The sequence below is a fragment of the Pezoporus flaviventris genome, unplaced genomic scaffold, assembly GCF_033815535.1.
Source record: "Pezoporus flaviventris isolate CSIRO_AGI_PZ_B2104156 unplaced genomic scaffold, CSIRO_AGI_Pfla_v1 ptg000001l, whole genome shotgun sequence".
Lineage (NCBI taxonomy): Eukaryota > Metazoa > Chordata > Aves > Psittaciformes > Psittacidae > Pezoporus > Pezoporus flaviventris.
This window is the reverse complement of record NW_026892549.1, coordinates 38,469,086-38,495,149: the sequence shown is the minus strand read 5'-3', so window position 1 is coordinate 38,495,149 and position 26,064 is coordinate 38,469,086. Positions and strand designations below refer to the sequence as shown.

At 40.5% G+C, this 26,064-nt stretch overlaps 1 protein-coding gene across 7 annotated transcripts in view; it reads right to left on the bottom strand.

Moving 5' to 3' along the window:
- The window catches only part of CERS6 (ceramide synthase 6), a 122,654-nt gene that overhangs the window by 29,053 nt on the left and 67,537 nt on the right, over positions 1-26,064 (bottom strand). For all 7 annotated transcript variants that reach the window (XM_061452647.1, XM_061452656.1, XM_061452679.1 and 4 more), the window contains 2 exons: positions 9,720-9,770; positions 7,911-8,003 (listed from right to left, as the gene is read on the bottom strand). In XM_061452647.1, the coding sequence (XP_061308631.1) occupies positions 7,911-8,003; positions 9,720-9,770 (144 nt within the window). The remainder of the gene's footprint in view (positions 1-7,910; positions 8,004-9,719; positions 9,771-26,064) is intronic.

Below are 26,064 nucleotides of genomic sequence, written 5' to 3'. Positions count from 1 at the left end.
GGTGTGGCATCTTAGTCATTTCAGTATCTACAAACCCACACATGGGGACCATTTCACTATACCATAAATCAAAACAGGAAAGCACCTACCTTAATCCCTGGGATCATAAATAAGCTGTTAGCATTGCCATATGGCAATACTGCAGACTAGCTCTTTACCTGCTTCAGCTGCAAATGCTATGACACTGTTCTTCATTTTCCTTCTAATTATGTTAGCACATAGGCAGTCCAAATGGGGGAAGAAGTCAAGTAGAAAATCTCCTCTGTTTTTATAGCTGACACATTCATGTTCTACAAATACGAGATTTCTAGTCCCTCTTGGGAACTCTTGAAGGCACTCTGACAGTATGGATTATTCCTAAGCAGTCCTAATGCTCTTGGGCAGCAGTCTTCTGCACTTCTGCATGAAGTCTACTTACAGAAATGCTGCCCAGGGAACTCATTCTCTAATAACGCTTCTTGAAAGACACAGTTATCTGACTCTGCCGGCTCTGAAAGAGAGACGCTGCAATGACCTACTGAAAACTGCTAGATAAAAGTAGCAGTGATATAAATAAAACTACTTTTGTAATTCTGGTCCTTTATTTCCTGTTTCCTCTTTAAATCAGTAACTAATATTATGCTTTGAAGATGTGACCTGTTAGATTTTAATTACACGTAAGGGTAATGAATACATGGAAACTAATGGTGCAAGTCCCCATAATGTCAAGTGGTACTTGTATTCCCAGATTATTCAAGCACTTTCACCCATACATGGCAGAAGAGCAGCTGTACAGGAATGGGCTTTTTCTTTTTTTAAAATTTATTTTAAACTGTATGTTTGCGCAAGTTACATTTATTTACAGAAGATTTATAGCCTCCAGTTGTAATTGCTGAAGGATGCATGTGCCTATGTCATGAAAATACATGGCTAAGAATAGGAGAAAGAACCTACTCCTGACACTGTCAGTGGGAAGAACACAGATCAGACAATAGAGAAGCCCTGTGGGTCTCAACTTGTAGACAAACCTTCTGGAATCAAGGCTTATGCTGCCCACATTTGCTTAACATGTCACATTCACTGACCAACTGCCAAGTGGCTATGGAGCATTAGTGCCACTGAAGAGCAAAACATCTCCATTAGTTACCCCAGCTTCTGGAAATGGGCTATGTTAGAGATCAGCAAAGAAAGGAAATATTATCAGCTAAAGGTTTCAACCATTACAATTCTAGTGAAGGTCTGCAAAATGTACACAATCTAAATTCCTTTCCTCTGAAACAAAAGAAATCAGCTCTACGAAACTCTTTCTCTCCCAAGTTTGAAGAAAAAGATCTAGGATCCAAATTCAGTGGAATATAGCATACATTTTCTACAATCAAAATGGACTATTCAAGAAAATTAGCAGGTACAGATTATTTCATTTTAGAAATTAATGAACTGTCATTAAAAAAAAAGGTAAAACATAGAAGCTATAGGAATTGCCAAATGTTTGGAACTAAAAGGTGTGAATTGACAGAAAGGTCTCCCAGATCTTCTACAAACCTGTTAAAACATTGTATAGAAATTTTATACAGACCCATAAATATACCCATGAAATATTTTTCTATCAAACAATACTTCAAGTATCCAGAAAGCATGTAAATAAGCCTCACAGCTTCTGAAAGTCATCAGGGTCTTGTGAGGGTAACAAAGTTCCCTGATCTAATTTTTTATTCTATATTTTGCAGGAATATGGGAAGCTGGACAGAGATGATAAAAAAACAAATCATATTAGGTTGCAGTCTTTGAAAATGAAAACCCTTATGCGTAGAGCATCATTACAGCAACATTGTATTTATGAAGCAAACAACATGCCATTATAAAACCATAAAAGTTAATCTACTCAGTTCACTGCCTTAATGCCAATAGTAGGTACGTGCAACAGCCTAAACTGTTAGCTCACAACTCTTCAGCCAGGCAGAGATAATCTGGTAGAATTTATAATACCTAAATAAAGATAAACAGGTATTTGAAAGTCAGCAAAACAACTGGAAGTAACTTTAAAGTCATGAATTTGTTATTAGAGAGGAATAAAAGATGGAAAACAGCAAGTACATTTCTTTTGAGCTACAGTGAGTAAAAGTCCAGGGCTGAATGCTGGTGCTTTCAGACAGGACCTACAGCACCTCATCCTGAGAGAAACCTGGCTACATAAAAGTGGTTGGCTGAATTCCTGCAGTGCATGAGGCTGCCAGGGCACTTTTCATCATCCTAGACTACAACACAGCTACTGCTGAATTTAAAGTACCTAAAATGATAATCAAGATTTACATAAAAGTATTCCTCTCGCTATAACGTTAAAACATCAACAGGTTTCTCAGGCTGAGAACTGTTAATCTGCTTTGTATAAGCTGTCATGAAGTATTACAATAGTACCTGACATCAGCCGGCAAATTTCCTGCTGCTTCAATTAAACACAGCCTTATTTGACAGGGGCGCTGTTTCACAGATTGCACATTGGGCACATTAAGAGGTTTCCACATTTTTTAAAAGAAAACCTATTATTTAAAAGAGAACTTACGGTGCTGCAAGAACTGATGTCTGTCAAGCTTGTACTGCTTTTTATCCGCTACTGTAAGCTCCCAGTGATAACATTTTTCAACTCATGGGTTTCCTTGACAGCTTGCACTTGCCCCTGGCCACAGAACAGTTTTACTATGTGACACCAGCACATGGCTGCATTTCTCCAGTCTGATCCTCCTAGTTAGCACTTTTGCTTACACTATAAAAAGAACTGTCTCCACAGTCCAAACTGGTCAGTGATCTAATAGGTTATTTATAAATATGGCATCTTCACTGTCTCCTGCAGGGTACTTATAATGAAAGGCTCTTGACTTGCTATCATTGCACTGCAGATATTGCGCTCCTGCTCTCTGCTGGAGTTGGATGTTCTCAGACACAGCAGATGCATGGGTGTTGTGGTGTTTGTCCCATTTGTCACTCTTTCACCTGGTGCCCTGGGTTCAAGCACTGCAAATCTGCAGCAGGGATGTTACTTAGCTGCTCGTGATCCACTTCCCCACCTCCATCTCCCATTCTGTTTCCACAGTAGGCTGCTGTAAAGTCTTCCTGATAACAACTACAAGTCATTTATATATTACTGAGAAACAGGCTTGCAAAAGGTAGTTTACTTGCACCTGTACTACAGACAGGATCAGGCTTTAGTTCTGTGCACCACTCACCAGTGGGAACAAACTCCCCAGATCACGAGGGAAAAAGCTACAGCATTTGCTCATGAGATGTGTTACATGAGAAGGGTATTACCGACCCTCCCAATGGCCCTTTTCAGAAGTGTACTTCAGCGCTGAACCTAGATGCTATTCAGGTAGCCTCCAATTACTTTTCAACGTGAGCAAAGCAACTAGTCAGAACAAGAATTAAATATTCTTTAAAGATGTATTGTGCTACAAAATTGCAGTACTGTTGCAATGATATCACACTTTCCCTCAAGAGGTACACAAAGAAAATTAATCAATGGCACAGTGCAGAGGGCTGAACATGAATGTAAGGGGACTGATTAGACACAGTACATTTCTGCACCAATAACCTGAACAATTCTGTAACATTGCTGCAGAGGTTTGGTTTTGGTTAATAAATCCACAAATGGCCATTCAGGATTGCTGGCACCTGCAGCTGACATATTAGTCAAGGTTACTCTTGATGTAAATTCAACTCCTGAGCAGAGTTGGTTGGAACTAGATGATCTTAAGGTCCTTTCCAACCCTAACTATTCTATGATTCTATGATTATACAGCTCTGTTGAGCAGTGGTTTTCTGCAGCTATCTTTAATTAAACATTGAAGTTGTACTCATGTCAAGCTCATGATGAACAAAACATTTAGTATCTACAGTTGATGTAAGCAAAGTGTATACATGCACATGCCCCTCTACTCTTGTGAGACCTCACCTGGAGTATTGTGTGCAGTTCTGGTGTCTTCAACATAAAAAGGACATGGAACTGTTGGAACAAGTCCAGAGAGGGGCCATGAGGACGATCAGGGGGCTGAAGCACCTCCCAGATGAAGACAGGCTGAGAAAGTTGGGGCTGTTCAGCCTGGAGAAGAGAAGGCTGCATGGAGACCTCATAGCAGCCTTCCAGTGTCTGAAGGGGGCCTATAGGGATGCTGGGGAGGGACTCTTCATTAGGGACTGTAGGGACAGGACAAGGGGTAATGGGTTCAAACTTAAACAGGCGAAGTTTAGATTGGATATAAGGAAGAAGTTCTTTCCTGTTAGGGTGGTGAGGCACTGGAAAGGGTTGCCCAGGGAGGTTGTGAATGCTCCATCCCTGGCAGTATTCAAGGCCAGGTTGGACGAAGCCTTGGGTGAGATGGTTTAGTATGAGGTGTCCCTGCCCATGGCAGGGGGGTTGGAATTAGATGATCTTAAGGTCCTTTCCAACCCTAACTATTGTATGATTCTATGATTTATCCTAAATTGGTTGTTTTGTTTACATTTTACCTTCCAATATGGATTTAAATTTTGTGGATTTTTTTTCAGAAGTAGAAATCTCGAGAATATTTGGAAATTCAAATAGGAGGGTGATTTTCTGTATATGTAGCTCTGTGTGGAAAGCAACTTCCTTTTGCAAGCAATAGAGGTGCCATGCTTGACCTCGTGCTCACCAACAGGGAAGGGCTCGTTGGAAATGTGACGCTCCAGGGCAGCCTTGGTTGCAGTGATCACAAGATGCTCGAATTTGAGATCCTCAGGACAGTGAGAAGAGCGTGCAGCAAGCTCACTGCCCTGGACTTCAAAGGAGCAGACTCTGGCCTCTTCAGGAACCTGCTTAGTAAGGTTCCATGGGATACAGCCCTAGAGGGCAGGGGGGCCCCAAGACTGTTGGCTGATATTCAAGGATCACCTACTACAAGCTCAGGAGTGTTGCATCCCAACTAGAAGGAAGTGCAGCAGGAGGGCCAGGAGACCTCCTTGGATGGATAAGGAGCTGCTGAGGAAAATTCAGATGAAAAAAGAGGCTTATGAAAAGTGGAAGCAAGGACAGGCAGCCTGAGAAGAGTACAGGGATGTTGTCTGGGAAGGGAGGGACCAGGTCAGGAAAGCAAAGGCCCAGTAAGAATTAAACTTGGCTAGGGATGTTAAAGGTAACAGGAAGGGATTCTTTAGGTACATTACAAATAAAAGACAGACTAGGGACAATGTGGGCCCTCTCCGGAAGCTATCGGAAGAACTAACTACCTTGGATTTGGAGAAGGATGAGGTTCTTAATGACTTCTTTACTTCAGTCTTCACTGGCAAAGGCCCTGACCACACCACCGAAGCCTTGGAAGGCAGACACAGGGACTGTGAGAATGAAAATATTGGGCCCACTGTAGGAGAGGATCTGGTTCAAGACCATCTTAAGAACCTGAACGTACACAAGTCCATGGGAACTGATGAAATCCATCCGCAGGTCCTGAAGGAGCTGGTGAATGAAGTTGCTAAGCCACTCTCCATCATATTTGAGAAATCATGGCAGTTAGGTGAAGTTCCCAACGACTGGAAAAGGGGAAATATAACCCCCATTTTCAAGAAGGGGAAAATGGATGACCTGGGGAACTAGAGACCAGTCAGTCTCACCTCTGTGCTTGGCAAAATCTTGGAGCAGATTCTCCTGGAAGGCATGCTAAGGCACATGAAAAACAACAAGGTGCTTGGTGACAGCCAGCATGGCTTCACTAAGGGGAAATCCTGCCTGACCAATTTGGTGGCCTTCTATGATGGGGCTACAGAACTGATGGACAGGGGTACAGCGGTTCATGTCATTTACCTGGACTTCTGTAAAGTGTTTGACACTGTCCCACACCACATCCCTGTCTCTAAATTGGGGAGACATCAATTTAATGGATGGACAACTCGGTGGATAAAGAACTGGCTGGATGGCCGCACACAAAGAGTTGTGGTTATTGGCTCAATGTCCAGCTGGAGACCAGTAACGAGTGGTGTCCCTCAGGGATCGGTGTTGGGACCGGTCTTGTTCAACATCTTTGTTGCTGACATGGACAGTGGGATTGAGTGTGCCCTCAGCAAGTTTGCCGATGACACCAAGCTGTGTGGTTCAGTTGATACGCTGGAGGGAAGGAATGCCATCCAGAGGGACCTCGACACGCTTGTGAGGTGGGCTGATGCCAACCTCATGAAGTTTAACCCTGCCAAGTGCAAGGTCCTACACCTGGGTTGGAGCAATCCCAGGCACAGCTACAGGTTGGGCAGAGAAGAGACTCAGTGCAGCTCTGCAGAGAAGGACTTGGGGGTGTTGGTAGATGAGAAATTGAACATGAGCCGGCTTCAGTGTGCGCTTGCAGCCCAGAAAGCCAACCGTATCCTGGGCTGCATCAAAAGGAGCGTGACCAGCAGGTCAAAGGAGGTGATCCTGCCCCTCTACTCTGCTCTCATGAGACCTCACCTGGAGTATTGTGTGCAGTTCTGGTGTCTTCAACATAAAAAGGACATGGAACTGTTGGAACAAGTCCAGAGAAGGGCCACAAGGATGATCGGGGGACTGGAGCACCTCCCGTATGAAGACAGGCTGAGAAAGTTGGGGCTGTTCAGCCTGGAGAAGAGAAGGCTGCATGGAGACCTCATAGCAGCCTTCCAGTGTCTGAAGGGGGCCTATAGGGATGCTGGAGAGGGGCTCTTCATTAGGGACTGTAGTGATAGGACAAGGGGTAATGGGTTAAAACTTAAACAGGGGAAGTTTAGATTGGATATAAGGAAGAAGTTCTTTCCTGTTAGGGTGGTGAGGCACTGGAAAGGGTTGCCCAGGGAAGTTGTGAATGCTCCACCCCTGGCGGTGTTCAAGGCTAGGTTGGACGAAGACTTGGGTGAGATGGTTTAGTGTGAGGTGTCCCTGCCCATGGCAGGGGAGTTGGAACTAGATGATCTTAAGGTCCTTTCCAGCCCTAACTATTCAATGATTCTGTTCTATGACATAAGATTTCCAGGAGCACACTGTGGTTCCAAATAGCAGATAAGCTTATTCAGCATATGCTGGACACTTCATTTACTCTTTTCAGATTTACACTTCTGCTAAAATTCTAGTAAACAGGGATTTTTCCATTAGTATAGCCTACGATCTATTCTATGATCCTATGTTTCTAATTGACAGGTGAAGGAGGCATATAAAATATTATAAAATCCTTCCAAATATTTTAGAAAAATAATTTTCCAAATTTTTAAAAGCCTGAAAGAATAGGTCAGTGGACTGTTGTTTCAGAATGATTGTTGTGCTGTCTATTCTGCTATGGACTAGCACTTTCCTTGGAGAAGAGATCTTGGATGAAGGAATATAACTGGGTGAAACTAATACTGGAAAACTCGTTTTTAACAGGCCAGAACTTTATTTTCTTCACTAATAGCTCCTTAATAGCAAGGATCAGCTACTTGAAATTTCATAACAGTAAAGGCCAGATTAAATATAACACCTTTTTTAATACTAAATTTATTCCTGTTCATACCATCCTTTTGCAGAATAAATTAAAAACCCTCACAGATCTTACCAAAGTAATACTGTGAATTTATGAGTCAGTCTTGCTCTGTCATGGATATTTCATCCTTTAACTCTTAGAAGAAACACTATACCTACTAACTACTATCCGTTCAATTCTATTCAGATCATTGTATAAGAGCAAAAGGGGCTTTCAGCTGCTATTTCCCCTTGAATATTTGATTATTCCAGGTTCTTTCTTGCACAGAAAAACTCCACATCATAGTAACAAGAAACAGAGTAGACAAGCACTTCGACACCAATTTCTCAGCAGTGAGTATGTGCAAGAGGTGGTGACTAGAAAGAACTGTATTTCTAGTTCATTGCACAGGTAATACAGGTATTCCTCAAGTAAAGAAAGAGTTGTGTTTAAAGCTTTAAATGATTTTAGTCTCATTGGTCTTACCTTTCTTTTGATGTCAATGAATTGAGAAAACATTAAGGACCAGTAGAATGACAATTCAACTATGTAGTAATAATGAAGGTCAGGCATCAGTGGCTGAAAGATGGAGATGAGAAAAGGTTAATAGAATCTAACTCACATTACAGGCAGCTAAGGTCAATGTGGGCATGTTTAATCACAGGGGGATTACTGAATTATACATAAGCATCCTATGTAAGAAAAATTATGATGGTTGCCTCTTTCAAACTTTGATGCTCTGGAAAAATAAAGCTCCCCAGCCTACCCTCCTTTCATATTTTAATCTTGACAGTATTATAATACTCTAATACCAAAAATTACGACGTTGTCTGTTAGGAACTTAGAACAAACTAAATTCTGAGTACTCCTAAGTCTGTTTTGAAAGATCACTTGAAACATCTTGCTGTACATCAGTAATGTGGGTTTAAAGCTCAGCAAAAGAAATAATGCTAGAGCAGATTAAAGTAATGCTATGAGCATATAATCGCATCTGCTTATGATGAAAATGTCAAGCTTTAAACAGCGCTCTAATACAAAATCCTGCTTTTAAATAATGTAAACTTTTTTGTGTGAACATGTTAAGATTTGGACAGATGAAAATAAAATAAAATTATCCAGGCATCCTGTTTGATACACAACACGGTTACATGGATGTTTAAAAGTAAAACAAAAACAAGACACAGGAACTTGTGCACAAACAAAACCAACCTGAGGTAACTTTGAAGAAGGTAACTGGTGGCACATGTAAACTGTTTAGCCCCCAGCCTAAGAGAGACAGTCCTAGGACCTTCTCTAATTTCTGTGTGATTGTGCCTCCCTGCTAGTCATGCCTTCCATCACAGTGTGAGAGGGGCACTGGCACAAGAGAAGCTCCTGAGGGCATCTTCTTAAGGGATTAAATGAACCATCTCCAAAACATGGTACAACCATGCACCCAATCAGGGCACGAGCTATTTCTACTGGCAAGAAGCAGTTCAGTTTCCTCTCTTGTTCCCATTCTCCTTTGCAGACCAGTTCTTTTCAGCTGAAAAACAGCCTTTAGGTTCCTACTGAATGCTTTATGTGGGTTATTTAATCAGAGGCATATGCTTACACTTTATAAAAAATGTGTACACTTAAAATCAATCTTTTAAAGCCATTTCTTGAGCCAATATAATAATTTTTCTGATTTAGTGAGGCTGACAATAAGGTTTTAACTACGTGTAGTTAAAAAAGGGAAGAGAGCTAGCAATGAACAACTATTATAGCAAGAGAACTCACTGCGGAACATTTCTAGTAAAACAGTGAAGATTGTCAGCTTCTTTATTAACAGTATCATTAGTATTTCTAAACCCATACATAACTATAATGTAGGGGGATTCTAAAGATATAATGGTTTCCCTCCATGAAAAGGTCAAGGGTGAAAGTATTAAGTTTCACCCTGTATGCAGTATAACAGCTACAAGAACTATACTGGTTTTTCCCAACCCACTGAACCTGAGGCTTTACTAAAACTTCCAGTATTCTCAGAACTTTTTTTAAAAAATGACCATTCTACCACTGTTACAGATTTCTGCTTTCATGGTTAGATTTCTCAGACCTGTTTTCAGATCCCATGTTTTATTTCAAAACAGGTGTGACAGCTAGATTCGCCTTTGCTGTCTTGAACTCAAGCAAGATGAAGAGTATCTAGCAATGTTCTGAAATTACAAGTAACACACTGACACTAACATATTGACACAAAGCCCCCTCATCATAAAAGCAGAGCTCTGCAGAGATGCCGTATTTGGTTTTAGATAGCACTGTAACTTTTACCTGATATGGATACCCGTTCCAGCACTGTCTGGTATTCCAGAGCCAGGGTGTCTGAGAAAGAGAAGTAAGAAAAAACGGGTCAGTGCACACCATTTTGGTCAATGTAAGTGTATACAGTTAACACAAGTGAAGGACAAAACTATAGAAACAGCTTAAAATCTGCATTTTTTGATAGAGGCTATGAAAACTGAATACAACAAGGAGATAGCTCAAAGTTTCACAGCACGAAATAGAGCAACTTCCCTGTTCACAGAGATTTTTAGTTGGTGGCCCATGACCTTACTTTTGCAGGAGTGCAGGCTGAACCTAATCAGCTTGTGCTCAGGTGGTCAGATCTCACATTTCCTTCCTAATAGCACAGGAAATTTTTGCCTTAGGCTGCTCAGACATTCTAAAGAATGTTCCTTGCATGTGCTGTTACATATAAGCATCCTACCGTATAGGATCCATCCTTCATCCCAGCCACATGAGTTTAAAATAGCAAATCATGCCTTTTGCTTTCCTGGCTGAAGACATGACCATCCAGAGATGATAGATCTTGCTATCACACAGAAAAGACTCTGATACCTTAGGGCAACATGGAAAGTTCCAGAGAGAAATTTACTTTAGTGCATCTACAGATTCTTGCACTGCAGAAAGCTGGGCAAACTAAAAGACTTGGGAACACGCAGCTCTGTTATGCTTCCTGTTTCTTTGCTGCTTGCATAAGATTTATTTGATTAAAAAAGAGCCTTTTAAATCTTTCTTTGTAAGCAGGCTGTTTCTTTCAGAGTTCTTTATTTTTTACCTCTTCCTCTGTGCAACTAAAAGGACTCGAGACAGAAATTACCATATGGACAAGCTCTTCTACCCAACATACCCAACCATTAAGTATTTCCATATTGGGTAATAGGAACATGATCAAACCACCAGCTACCAAGGAGCCACACTTCCCTTTTTGTGCATGAGCAGAAACAACTCCTTTCAGATATGCACGTCTTGCAATGCACAGCTGCATCTCGGGTTCTGACAGCATCTGTACTCTTTGAGAAGCATGTGTCTACAGTACAAGTACCCACCCACAGGGTATCTTGTTAGAAATATGAAAGAAAATTGTGGATTCCAGATCTTTGTGCAACTTTTTTACATAATATTAACTGCTCTACATCCAGTATAAAGAGGACAGAAAATCATTAGTATGCCTCCTGGATAAAGGCACACATACCCTTACAGCATTATACACTTCCATTAGACTACATTTTTTCAGGTAAATCCTCATCGCATGAGATACGGCCTTTTCTTGTTTTCACCATCAGGTGGAGCAGTTCAGCTCAGGCAAAACATAATGACAAACTTATGCAAAATACAATGGGTGAGCAAACCAAATAAAATAAACACTAGGCAAAACGTTAAGCCCCAGGCTGAGAATCAGGCTAGGTAGGGAGAATTTGTACCATATCAAAAGCCAGGATAAATCTAATCAAAACTATAGCCCAATTCCCAACTGATACTTTAATACTATTTGTGATGTGTCTTACAGAAGCTTGTTACAGCCTTTGTTGGTTAACAGTGATGCGATATGATCACTAAAGGCTCTTCCTATTTCTTTTTTTCAATTTTACTTCACATGGAAAATATGATAAAAAACAACTTGCACACCCAATGCTCCTGAAATGTCAAGAAATAATTCTTAGAATAACCTGAGTAGCATACCAGCATTAAAGTGACAGACCTCCTACGCCTCTCACAGGGATGTTGTAACAATGGTTAAAGTCCATCCAAACTTCTCCTCCTCTCAATTAGGAATAATTATTTCATGCAGACAATTTTTTTTTCCAAGTATCTCCACAGTAGTTACCATGCTAAGTGAGTTCCCCTCATTTCATGCGACAAAAAGGGTCTTTGGAAAGAGCGACAGCTCCTCTGCAAGTGTTACTAATATACAGAAGCTAAAATATTTCTGTCTGACAGCTGCCTACATTAGATCTATCCAAATATTATAGGATAATTCATAGTTTTAGCCAGGTTTGAAAAGCTGTAACTGTCTTTCATATCAGATTCAAAAAGAGGTAAGAGATGCTTCCTACCCAATTATTTTGGTACCTAAATTACAGGTGCTAGCAAAAAATGCGTATTTTTCTCTTTCAAATATTATGACATCTTAAGGCTTCTTCAGAGAGATGCCTGCTGCAGGAGCTGCAGATACAGAGGTTTATGTGCAATTAAAATGCTGAATGCTAAATAAAATAGGCCTCACTGGAGGAACCCATAACCACAGAGCCTGGAAGGATACCACAAACTGATAAACAATACAATACATGCAATTAGGCCTTAAAGACAGAGAGAACATCTGCCTCTTCTGAGCCGCATAAGGCTTGGAAAGCCATGCTGCCTTCTCACACAAAATGCTTCTGGGTAGCTGTTTGGAAATTTAATGGATCCTATGTGGGCAGCAGTGGTTAAGACAGCAGGACATCTATACCACCTTCTTACACCTCTCTCCTCCCCAGTTTCCCTCTCCTTGACTTGCTTTAGCATCTCTTGAGTAGACTAACAGCTGTAGCAGAAGGGGACTTTGGTTATGTTTGCCCTGCAGGGTTTTAAGAAAGAGGCATAGCTTGGTTTAAATACAGCTTTCCCCTCTGACCTCTACAATGAACACAGTCCTAGACCGAAACTAAGTTCTCCGGGTAGACCACGGCTGTAGTTGGACCAAGAAGCATTGCTTAGTCCTCTGCGAACCTCGCAACTGTGGGAGGTTCTGTGCAGGTTTCAGCAGGAAGGAGAGAATTCTAAAAAAGCCCACAGTCTGCAGAGGGAAACTGAAACACACCGAAGAGAGGTGGATTAATCAGAAAGCACGTAATACTGACATTCTCAGGGCTCAGCTGAGCCTGTGTGTGCCCACAGGGCACACTGACGAACTTCCTTACATCAGGCATGCTCACTGTGAAGCAGAGCCCAGCTCTTCCTGACAAGTCCTATGATGGACAGAAAGGTCAGTGACTTGGCTTTGCAACAGATCCATTTCTGATGAACATAAAGTGTGCTGTTTCCACTGCCTGTTGAATACCCAAATTTCCACTCCTTGTTCTTGGTACATAATCTCTTGAGGAAGGGAGGAATCTGAGAGGACTGGAGAAGGGAGGAAATGCAAAAGTCCTGATAACAAAAGGCATCCTTAAGCTGGAAACAGAATACTAAAAACTTCAGTTCCAATTACGTCAGGCACAAAACACCAGCCCTACAATGCTAACACCCTCCCTTACAGAACATAAAGTACTTAAGATGGAAACTTAAGCTTTACCGCACTTTGGTGCAGTGCCTAATATGTGCAGTATCAATGACAGAGGAGGATGATAAACAGCTGTTGAATCTGCTGTCATTTACATTTATTAAGGAACAAATCTCTATTATTTTTGGTTCCTTACAGGAATATCTGTCAAAAGTTCCATCAAACCTCCCTCCAACTCTGTGATTAAAGGAAGTAATTTTAAAGAACTCCTTCGGAAATAAAACTTCTCTTGAGACAAGGGAATGACTGAGGATTTGGAAAAACAAAAAAGCAAATTATCTGAGATGTCTGCACACTTAGCCAGAAGCCTCGGGTTGTTTTGCATCCGCTGTCCCATTCATTTATCTTTAGAGAAAGCTTCTGATTGGGCTCTGGCTTTCAGAAGCCCCAAAGCAATGAAAATCTGCTTGTCTTACTCGAAATGCTGCTAATACCAAGCATGTGAAAGGTCAGTTTTGATACTAAATGGGGTGTGTGTGTGTGTGTAAAAAAAGTAGTACAATAAAAACCTCCCACTTCTGATCAGTTCCCTTACAGCCCATTTGGCTGAAAGGCGTTTTTATGTGTCCTTTATCCCTTTATCCGTGAGGAAATAGATGCACCTGGTGAAGTATTATTATTTAAAAATAAGAAATGTTTGGTTCATCATACCGCAATAAAAATAACAATGAATATTCCTCCTCATCCTTATCTACCCAGCAGAACCCACTAAGTATAGGAAACACACAAAGGCCACAGTATAGATTCTCAGAGACGAGCAAGAGCTGTACATGTCATGAGCAAGTACTTTCCCATACTGTCAGCAAGCCAACCATCAGATGTGTGTATCAGGCATATCATGGATTTAAAGTGAATTCCACACCCATTTCATAGAATCAGCTTATGTCTGTAAATATAAATATATTACATATAGGTAACATAAATTTGCAAAGTAACTGCTTTTGGGCAGCTGGAGTGAGTTCCACAGTCTGCGTCACTTCTCGTTGCTGTATCAATAACTGAATCATTTTTCCCTGCATCCAGCACAACTAGAAATCCCAATATGCAGGTTACAACCACAAGCACTGGTGTTACTTTGCCCTTAGAAGCGTGAACCTACAGATAAATAAGAGGTGCGAAAAAAAACCTAATAAATACAGTGTTGCTAGCACTAATTTTTTCTTTCTGTAGTCCATAAACTTGAAACAAGTAGCAAATTGAAGGACCACTTCCAAAAATACAACACTAAGCAAAACCCAGGTCTCCACAGAGGAGCTTCTGCCCTAGCAGTTTGGAGTATTAGAGAGAGCTGCTATGCATCTGATTTACTCCTGACCACACAGGCATGTTGTAACTCCCAAAGGGGTTCTTCCTAAATTCTCACATAAGTAACAAAAATCTTCTGACTTACCCAGCAGATAAAGAAATACAATCTGCCTGCTATTTTTATCAAAATACAGCATGCAGAAATCCAGGGACATCACGACAGAACCCCCACATTGCACAAAAGTATATTTATGCTTAAGTCCACATTTCAAACCAAAATGAGACAGCATCAGTCCAAAACCAGGTTTTAAGTTGTTTTTGAAAATAGGTTTTTGACCCTGTGAAACAAAACCAGCACAATACAGAAATCCTGAGCGTTCACTGTGTATGTGCCCGCTACTCTGCAATCTCAAAAGGCAGATATTATCTCGCTTGGTTAATACATTTGGATACAGCTTTACATAATTTGTCCCTCATAGCTACAGCAATAATAAGTGGAACTGAAATTACCACTATTAATTAAAGTCAAGATAATACATACTTTTAGCAAAGTTCCATCCACCTCATTTATTTTGGGTTGATATGGGCAAAGATATCTCTCCATACCTCAATCTAGAGCAGGTCCTTGCTCTTCACAGAAACAAGTGGTATAACTCAGGCCAGACTTCCTCTTGATTAGCATTTACTTGGCCCCCAAATGCTGTGTGCAATTTGATCTTATCCCTAAACCTAATGTTCACTGTCTGATACGTAAGTATAACATAAGACATATGCAGTCTTTTCCTCAACAGCAGCTGCCTTCTCCCACTGCAGGTAGAACACCACCTCCTGCTCATGCAGACCAACACCTTACCATATTCTGAGCTTTACAGCTTACCATCCCTCTAAGAGTGCAATTGTAACAGCAGGTGAGGAAGAGACTAGAACCTTTCTGTTGACTACAAAATATAGACATACTTAACGCTTTCCACAGGATTTGGAGAAGGCTGAGGTTCTTCATGACTTCTTTGCCTCGGTCTTCACTGGCAAAGGCTCTGACCAAACCACCCAAGCCTTGGAAGGCAGACACAGGGACTGTGAGAATGAAGACCTTGCATCCACTGTAGGAGAGGAACTGGTTCAAGACCATCTTAAAAATCTGAATGTGCACAAGTCTGTGGGTCCTGATGAAATCCATCCGCAGGTCCTGAAGGAGCTGGTGAATGAAGTTGCTAAGCCACTCTCCATCATATTTGAGAAATCATGGCAGTCAGGTGAAGTTCCTGACCACTGGAAAAAGGGAAATATAACCCCCATTTTCAAGAAGGGGAAAATGGATGACCTGGGGAATTACAGACCAGTCAGTCTCACCTCTGTGCTTGGCAAAATCTTGGAGCAGATTCTCCTGGAAGGCATGCTAAGGCACATGAAAAACAACAAGGTGCTTGGTGACAGACAGCATGGCTTCACTAAGGGGAAATCCTGCCTGACCTATTTGGTGGCCTTCTATGATGGGGCTACAGAACTGATGGACAGGGGTACAGCGGTTCATGTCATTTACCTGGACTTCTGTAAAGTGTTTGACACTGTCCCACACCACATCCTTGTCTCTAAATTGGGGAGACATCAATTTGATGGATGGACCACTCGGTGGATAAAGAACTGACTGGAAGGCCGCACACAAAGAGTTGTGGTCAATGGCTCAATGTCCATCTGGAGACCAGTAACGAGTGGTGTCCCTCAGGGATCGGTGTTGGGACCGGTCTTGTTCAACATCTTTGTCGCTGACATGGACAGTGGGATTGAGTGTGCCCTCAGCAAGTTTACCGATGACACCAAGCTGTGTGGTTGGGTTGATACGCTGGAGGGAAGGAATGCCATCCAGAGGGACCTCAACATGCTTGTGAGGTGGGCTGATGCCAACCTCATGAAGTTTAACCCTGCCAAGTGCAAGGTCCTACACCTGGGTTGGAGCAATCCCAGGCACAGCTACAGGTTGGGCAGAGAAGAGATTCAGAGCAGCCCTGCAGAGAAGGACTTGGGGGTGTTGGTTGATGAGAAAATGAACATGAGCAGACAGTGTGCGCTTGCAGCCCAGAAAGCCAACCGTATCCTGGGCTGCATCAAAAGGAGCATGACCAACAGGTCGAAGGAGGTGATCCTGCCCCTCTACTCTGCTCTTGTGAGACCTCACCTGGAGTATTGTGTGCGGTTCTGGTGTGCTCAACATAAAAAGGACATGGAACTGTTGGAACAAGTCCAGAGAAGGGCCATGAGGATGATCAGGGGGCTGGAGCACCTCCCGGATGAAGACAGGCTGAGAAAGTTGGGGCTGTTCAGCCTGGAGAAGAGAAAGCTGTGTGGAGACCTCAGAGCAGCCTTCCAGTATCTGAAGGGGGCCTATAGGGATACTGGGGAGGGACTCTTCATTAGAGACTGTAGTGACAGGACAAGGGGTAATGGGTTAAAACTTAAACAGGGGAAGTTTAGATTGGATATAAGAAGGAAATTCTTTCCTGTTAGGGTGGTGAGGCACTGGAATAGGTTGCCCAGGGAGGTTGTGAATGCTCCATCCCTGGCAGTGTTCAAGGCCAGGTTGGACGAGGCCTTGGGTGATACGATTTAGCGTAAGGTGCCCCTGCCCATGGCAGGGGGGTTGGAACTAGATGATCTTAAGGTCCTTTCCAACCCTAACTCTTCTATGATTCTATGATTCTTTTCCACCTCAACTGAAAATTAAAGGCTTTTAGTAACCACACCAGCAGAAGGACAATTATTAATAATTAACATGTGTTTTGGGGTGTTGTGTTTTTGGTTTGGTTTTGTTTTGTTTGGGGTTTTTTATTTATTTATTTTCTATGTGCTTAAATTAAATATTATCGCAATGTTCACTTTTTTCCCCCCAATTATGGCAAGGCATTAAAGCAATTTTTTCTTGACAATATATTAATCAGCATTCCTCTTGCACATCACTTGGCTGAACAAGCATTTGCTTAGAGGGGAATTACATAAATTGCTTGCTTGCTTCTTCTTTCTGCAACACCTGCACTCTCTTGGCATGGTATACTGAATGGCTGCTGACATTACAGAGAGAGTCAGATTACCAGGCACCACAAAAAGGATCCTTCGGTAGTTTCCCATCCCAGAAGCTTTTATTCTAGTGTAAAAATAACTCCACCCATTAATGGCAAAATCAAGAGATTTTTCAATAAATTAATCTCTTAAACGCAAACCCCACAGTGGCTCTGAGTTTCATTCCCCATCTTCTTACTTGGCTCAGCGGGGATCAGTAGAAGTATAGCCTACTGCAGTCCTTCTCTGTTAAGGTGAGTATATATCTATGAAAACATTTGTTTCTGCATATAACGTACAACCTAAAAAAAATTTGGTTTTCTTCCTGACCACAGAAAAACTCCTTGATGTTAATTGTTTTGCAAGTCACAGAAAGTGATCTTTCCTTTTTTCAAAAGTAGCAATATTTTGCAGCATTTTTCTCTCCAGCAGAAAGAAAATGAAACTCTTCCTCATTTTCCTTTATTTTTAGAAGAAGAATTATAAACAAACAGCAACAAAATTCTTAGTTGGCTTTTCAAAGTTTCTAACGTCTTCCACTGAGTTTGACAAGCCTCCAAGGACTTGAGATTTATGATGTCTTGGAAACTTTTCCTGATTACCTAGAAATGTAGGTTTTTTTCCTTGTTATCTTCCAAAAAATTACCCAGGATAAGAAAGGATCTGAACCATGTTAACAGCATCACTTGCTAGTGTTGTATTTGTTTTGCTATTACTTAAGTATTTCTCATACTAAAGTCTCACTGATGTAAAAAATACATCAGTTTCCAGTCTCTACTGGCCACGTGTGACAGGCATTTTGGGCACAACCCTAGCAGCAAAACGATGCCAACAACACAGCGTTCAGTTACCTACACATCAAAATTAAGAATATTTCCCTCTACCCACAGAAGTCTGACAAAACATCATGTTGATTTGCTAATGAAGAGAACACAGCAAAATGACAAAATCCATGGCTACTATTTTGCATCAACTTCTGCTTGTTCTTCCTTTCAGTGACTGGCAATTTGCTTTGTGATTGCTTCTCACACCACGAACAGCATTTTAATAAATTCTTCACAAACCCAAGCAGTCATTCCTATTTCTTGGCAAAGCTGGCAACAGAAGTGAAGACAATGTGACACATTGCTGCTGAGCCTCCTGAGGTTCTCATCTCATACATTGTGACTAAGCAAGCTGTTACAAGTTTCTGCAGATCTGCTTTTTTCTCTAGAGCTTAGTGCTTTTTGTCTGTACAAACGAGGTGTTGGGGGGAAAACGCTTTTGCAATGAAGAACGCTCAGCCCTTCCTCTCAGCAATCTGCACTGCTGATTTCCAAACATAATTAAAAATGATACCTCTACTAATCGGAAACTAGAAAATATACGGAAGGATGCATAAAAGGCCAAGATTAACAACAATCACTGGGAGATGCACTTGACATTTCAAATGCAAATATATGTGTGAGCACAAAAACAGTCTTAGAAAAAATGTGAATTCAAGTTTCATTTATTTACATAAAATCATCTCCAGAAAGGCAGAGTAAGCTCCATGCACCACACATATTTAAAGCGAAAAGTGGACGCATGATGTACAGAGATCTCATGTTTATGTCTTGCGCTGATAAATGTGTCATTTCAACTTTCAAATTATGTGGAAAATGAAGATGGAATCTGGAAGGATCCTAATACTGAGGCATCACATGCAGTGAACAGAAGTGAAGAACACGTCATCTGGAGACGCTGGCAGTTTTAATGCCTCCTCCCCCTGCTCTGACCAGCCAATCACCAGTCCCTTTACCAAGCCCAGCCATCAAAACATTTCCTCTCATGCATGCACCCTTTTCCTCTAACACTTGGTCTCTTGGTTACTTTGTAGTAACCAAAACTTTTTCAAAACTTCTGCCTGCATGTCTTAACGGTAACATTTTCAAGGACTGTTTTGTCAGGAGCAAGTTGGGCAGCCAGTGGTGCTATGATGGTTTAGAGCAGCTGAAGGTCCACATAAATATTCTAGAAGCCAGACTAGAGATCACTGTTTCCCAGGGACACTACTCAGTGTATCACATAGTTGCTCTATCTGCAGTGTAAGAAAAGGTCATAAAAAGTAGCAGACACATTCAGCCAAACTGCTAACACTTCCGTGAAGCAAAGCAGCTGTCAACCTGTTAGCCTTACAGCTGCCTTATTTTTTTTGACCATAGAGCCAGACCACATTTATTAGCCTAGAATTTGCAGGTATTTATGAATTTGTTTTATTTAAAAAGAAAACATGCAACCGTAGGTCTGGAATTAGTTTGTAGAGAAAGTGCTGAGGTTTACATTTGCAAACCATACCTTGGTAGGAGGGTGACTCCAATAAAAATCACATGTTTAAGAGACCATCAATAGGAGAAATGAAAAAGCCCAGGGAGGTGTAATGAGGTAACACTGAAAGGGAATACAGTATGGAAAAAAAAATAAAATAAATCTCACCAGTAATATATTTAACTGCCAAGTTTATTTTCCCTACTACTTTAAGGGTAACATGAAGCAGCTTTATGCCTCAAAGCCCTTACAGTGTAAAAATACGTATTGTTACTCTGCTCCAAGTCACTGCCTCAATAGTAGGTTCGACTAAATAATGGCAACTCGAACTACCAGTCAGGTTATTAATAACCTGCTCTTATACCCAAACACATATTCTGCTTCAGGTTTAATTAGCTGTGGAAAATAGAACAGCTTCATTCATCTGAATAGCAAAATATGAAAAGCTACTGGCAATATAGTAGTGCTGTGCTAAATACTTAGCTACAGGTATGAATGAACTACCTTAATTTCCTGACGAATTGGAACGATTTTTACCATAAAACTGCACAAATATAAAGCTTTGGGAAGTATTTCGCCTAGATTTGCCATTTTTATATATAGGTCATTGAAAAATTTCTATCTTTCAGAAAACTGGGTTGCCAAGATGATGAATACTGTGCTTAAGTGAAAACTGGCAACCAGTCCACAGTGGGATGCAAGGTCTGGAGGCCCTTCTTTTACTGTCCTGAACAGCAGTGTAATCTACAAGTAGTTAGAGATGCTGGTATGGCTCAGTACCAGCGTAACTCTCCAAATTGCTGATTACAGAGCATTTACTTATTACTCTGATGTTATTAAATACCCCCAGCTGGATTCCAAACAGACAAACTGAAGTTCAACTCTAGACATATTTTTTAAATTAGTGCATTGCTTTTCCTCCCCTTACTTATGTAAAATTTGTCCCCATTGTCTACATTTGAAAGTCCCATTGCATCAGTGTCCTACAGATGAATTAGGGTATTTCAATATTCTCCTTTTGCTTGTTTCTTTGAAAAACTTTGTTTCCTTTTACCCACAGATAAATTCTGCCAGCCAGTTTAGCTTACACAGTAAATTATTTCCTATGCTAACAGGCCTTTTCTTACAAATCCTCGTTGTCCAAAATGCATTCATTTTTCTTGTTGATGTACACTGAAGGGTTGGAGTAATTTAAAATTAAGTTTCTCCACTGACTTTGATCTTTCTCACAGCATGACTCATGATTTATATCTCAGGCATCCAAAGCACTCTATTAATCTCTCCTAAATGCCCTCAACAATTTTTATGCCCTTTTGAAGAGATATCTGAAAGAAATTCCTTTTCCTTTCGATGAAATCTAATTGTGGTCTTACTGGAAACCTTTCCTACTCATGATGCTCATTTAAAAGTGTAATGTGACATTTCCCCTTTTCCACAACAGGAGACTCTGACAGGAGAGTTCTTTCCTGCTCGCAACAATGAACTAGATGTTTTATTTAGCACCTAATGGTCAGCCCAACTTTCACAGAAAGGAATGAGTATGATTCCATTTTAACATCCCAAATTATTTTAGCTTGACAATTTTCATCACTTAGCAACTTGTTTTCTGATTTAAAAGAAAAATTTATAAAAAAAACCAGAGAGTCCAAATCAATTTTAAAGCAAGTGCAATCTGCTAAAGACAGGCTTCATTTCCTCCCTAAGTGGCATACATATCACATTATCCCTCTGTTAATAGCACAGTAAAGTATCAAATATCAGCATTGTGTTAAAAGGGCTCCAGCGTGGCCTCTGACATTCTTCATTTAAATGAGAGTATTTATCCAGTATTGGGCAGATAAGCTCACTGAACAAATGTAATTACAAGGTTTCAGTAATAGATAATACAACAACCTTTCAGGTGTAATATGAGAAGGAAACACCACAACAGGTGTAGTCCGGACTAGTAAAAGTGCCTAACTGAATGCCTGCTTCCAGTAAATCCAGAATGAAGGAGATAGAGGGAACCAGCACAGGCTCTGGATGCAAACTTCCCCCTTCAAGCTCTTGCCATGCTGTTTTCTAGAGTCAGTTCTCGTCTAAACCAAGGTGGTAGATATTTCACAAACTCATGCTTTGGTATCTCAGCATTTAAGTAGCCAAGAATCAGACAGTCAGACATATTCCAAACAGCAGTATAAATATTTCCAAGATGCTGTGTTTCTTGCATTATTCTGTTCTGCAAAACATCCAGAAGCATTAGTTATATGCAGCAGGTGCAGCAAGAGGAAATGATAGATTTTTAATTTCTCAATCCAATGGCAACTAAGGAAGTAACATAAGGTTGTTTGAAAGCAGTCAGGGATCTTCTCTATTAGCAGCTTCATTCCACTGCAGACCTCACAGTATCATGACTTGATGTGCACAGTAACCACAAATGCAGCAGAGCTTCCCAAGTAAGTGTAACAGTTGAAATGTCAACTGCAAAAATTATCATCAAGCTTGAAAGAATCCATTTCAGCAATATCTATACAGAATCAGTGACTTTAGAAAAAGAAAACTATTTCCAGTTATGCTCTGTTTTAATATCCAAACAGCTCTTTGCAGATGCTGTCACCTTTGCTGCAACACAACCAATCTCCCATGAAACTGGCAGGATGACTTCAAAAGCATTCTTAAAAATCATGCTCAATAAAACACTGCAACCAGCATGAGGCTTTTTTTGAATGTGTATCTCCTGTCATGTGACTACAGTGAAGAGTCACTGGACAACTGAGAAAGATCAGCTGGCTTCAAAGCAGCTGCACCCTGGCTTGCTTTCCCTGCACCTCCAGAGCTGCTCTATCACAATCCCAGCTGCCCTCTGTCTCACTGAACCACAAGGTGACAGAGCAGATACCAGTAAGGGAGGCAGAACCCCCACCCGTTCTCACTAGCACTTTGGAAATTGCAGTGTACAAAGATAAAGCTCCTTATTTATTCTCTTCATGTTTTAGAGAACTGGCAGGAACAAATAACTTCCAGAGATGAAAGACCCTGATGCAAGTCTAATGGACCACGACTGACCCAAGAACTAAATCAAGGCCATAGCTATCTTTTTCTTTGGGGAAATGTGTTGATACTGGATAAAATGATCACTGTAAAAAGACAGCAACAAGAGAGGAATGAAAGAAGGCAGCCTTTCTGTAGTCCACAGGAACATACCTAACTTGCACACTTACAAAATTCCCAAATCCACTCCCCAAACTAATAAAGTCAGTTTTAAGAAGTGAGGAAAAGCAGTGTAGTGATCTGACAAGGAAAGATGAAAGTAGGAAATACTGACCTATGAGGTAGCTGAGGAGTATATGGGAAAGGGAAGACTATATAACATTATGTAAAATTTAGTTTCTTCCCAGAACAGTCCACTCCCAGTGCCCAACAAGCCCTGAATTGTACAAAAAAAAAAGAAGAACTGACCACAGGGAAACTGGCCACTATGACAAACCAGCCTTTCCATGGAAACTTCAGTGATAAAGCTGTATCCCCTCCCAGCTACTCATCTTCAGATAATCGATGATGTTTCCCATGGGCATTCTTGGCATAGAGAGGTCAGAAAACAAATGCTGTACAGCATGCAGAAAACTATCAGTGATCTCTCTCATGGTGGGCTTTCCAAGGTCAGATCAGTCTTTGCAAGGCTACATAAACTAGGTCAGGAAAACAGACAAACAAACAAGTAACCAATCAAACCTGTACCTTCCCACTGCTCCATGGACATACAACTTAGCTCTAAGAAGAACAATTAAGAAAAAAACAGCCCCAGTGTCAAAATAGACTTACATAAAACTGTGAAACTAGAACCTTCCTTGTGTATTAGATAATTTGTGACTGAATTAAGCTACCTTACTGAGTCAGTGTAGGAAATCATTTATAATGTATGCTGAGCAGCCCACAAGCCCGCTGAGACCCTATATGGCTGAGAAAGAAACAGGTGAAGAGAGTACAATGAAATATGTCTTTCATAATAGAGATAACATATACTTGCTCTTTAAAATTGTTAAAGAGACTCAATTCAACTGTAATTTTCCAACAATGTAAATAACTTTGGAATAACACCAGCAGTGTGTGGTTTTCATCCACTTGTCTTTTTAAGTAAAGTTTCTATTTAAAGGAAAGAAGATTAAATAACATAAATGCACACAGAAGTGCTGTAGCAATTTTACACTAATAGCAACTCCTCAATTTCCAGTAACTTTCCAGGAGCATCTGCGCTGCAACACTATTTTGGACAAACTAAGAGCCCACCACCTCTTGGAGGTCCTTAAGAACATCTTACTATGACTAACCAGAGCAAACAGAGTGACAGCAGTTGTGTTTTAATTAGGTCCTGAACCTGACTAAAATAAGCCATCACCAACTTATCAGCTTAGTGACCAGAAACTGAGACACACATTTAATTTAATGATGATGTGTATACTACTGTTTCTGATTTTTCTTTTAACAGCTAAAATAAATGGAGATGTATTTGATGACATCTGAACATATGATCACAACCAGAACAGACCTTCAGTGAAGAAAACTGAAGAAGATATATCAGTGAAAGAGATGCAAGACACAGCATACAGTGAAGCTATTAAACAGTTGAACACCAAAGTAGCTGCAAAATTGACAGAAAGAGAAATAGCAGGAAAACTCCAAACCAAGAATGGCAAATGAGACTCCATTTCAGGTAAACATCCCATTGTTCCTGTGTCCAGGTCTTATTTCCCAAAGGGATATGAACTCACAATCTTGAGATGCCTGTTTCCCCAAATACAACAATTCTTTGAAGTTGCTATGCATATCTACAACTATTTACTTCCTCCAAGATTAACAATCTCAATAATCAAGAGATAGAGATGAAGTGCAATACAGAAACGATGTCAAAACCCAGTCACCACACAATGGAGTAACAAGTTCTCTTTTTGTATTTCAAATGAATATGGTTTGACTTTAGGCTCTAAAATTCTTGACTATAAGTAATCCAAAATGGCATTTGCAAATGCTATACTACTCTCCCAGGGCTGTAACATCTGTATATATCATTGTTGCTATTTTATTCCAAAAAGAGGCAAAAAACATGCCAACTCAGCTAAGCAGCAGAACAAAGCACCCTCATTCACAAAAAAGTGTTAGGAAACCAGGTTCTCTCCAAGCACACATAGAAAACTGTAGGACACTAACAGAACATCTTCTGCTGTCCCACAGTAATTGGCTAGCTCAGCAGCTAGTGCACACACAAGGACAAGCAGTCGATTTTCTTCTTCTGAAACATTCTATAGTTTCAAGAAAGAGGTATTTTCATAACAACATAAGTGAAGCTCTGCCTCTCGGTTTTTTTTTTCCCTCCTTACTACACTACTATTTTTCTAGGTGCCTTCCATACATTTATGCTACTTGAGTAGGTTTTGGGAGTCAAATTTACACTTCAGTATGTTTTTCCTATTGTTTTGCAATCTATCTGCATCACCAGCAATTGCAATTGCATGGCAGACAGTTCTGTTGTATGGGATGACTCCTTAGGAAGGGAGATGCAGAACTGACATTCTAGCAGCCACATACATACAGTATGTGTTGTTGCACCTGGCATTTTTTTAAACATAGCCACAGCATCCTCATATCATCAGTCTTACTTCAACTCTAAATTTGAAAACGAGCAAGTCACAAGTTATTTGTTTATCCAGGCAGATGGTCCTTTTCCCAGTAGAATACGTACACTCAGTTTTAGGTTCCTAAGTCTCAATTTAGTCTTCAGAAGACTCTCACTGCAGGGAATTCATGCTCTTTCTTTCTTCTGTGAATTTGTAATTCTCATGGGCAATTAAAGGAAAGAAACTGAATGTGAAAAGCCACCATATGTCACCTGGAAGTTTTTCTTCCAGATGTTTGTAAAGTTTTCTTATTCTACAGCATTTTACAGATACTGCTCAGCACCAAGGATCAACAAGCAAGCAATAATCCAATCCTGAAATTCTTACTCTGTTTATCACTGAAGCAAATGCTATTTTTTTTTCATTTAATGAGAGCACAATCAGACCATTAACTCTTAATGATCCAAGCCATTACTGATGTAATTGCAAATATTACTGAAGAAAACAAAAACCTTATCTTGTTCCTGTGTTAGTGATAAGCAAAACAGTAAGTTTAATGCCACTGGACTTAATGTCTTGTTGGCATCAATACTGGTGTGGTGCTCTGCAAGGAAGTGTTTTGTAGATATGCAAATTAAATAAATGGAAGTGCTGAAAAATCTCAGCTGCAGTCAGAAAGGGGAAGAATTTGCATATACACGATCAGAGTGGAAATATAATTGGTCAGTTATCTTTTACACTTCAAATATTAGATATTTACAAAGATACAAAGAATGCTGTAGTATATTTATTATCATGATAAAGACTTAGGGCCATATCGTATTTTCATAATCGTATTTCACAGCAATGATGGCACTTGAGGCCAAAGACCTCTGTGTAAGAGTCCACGTTATTACAT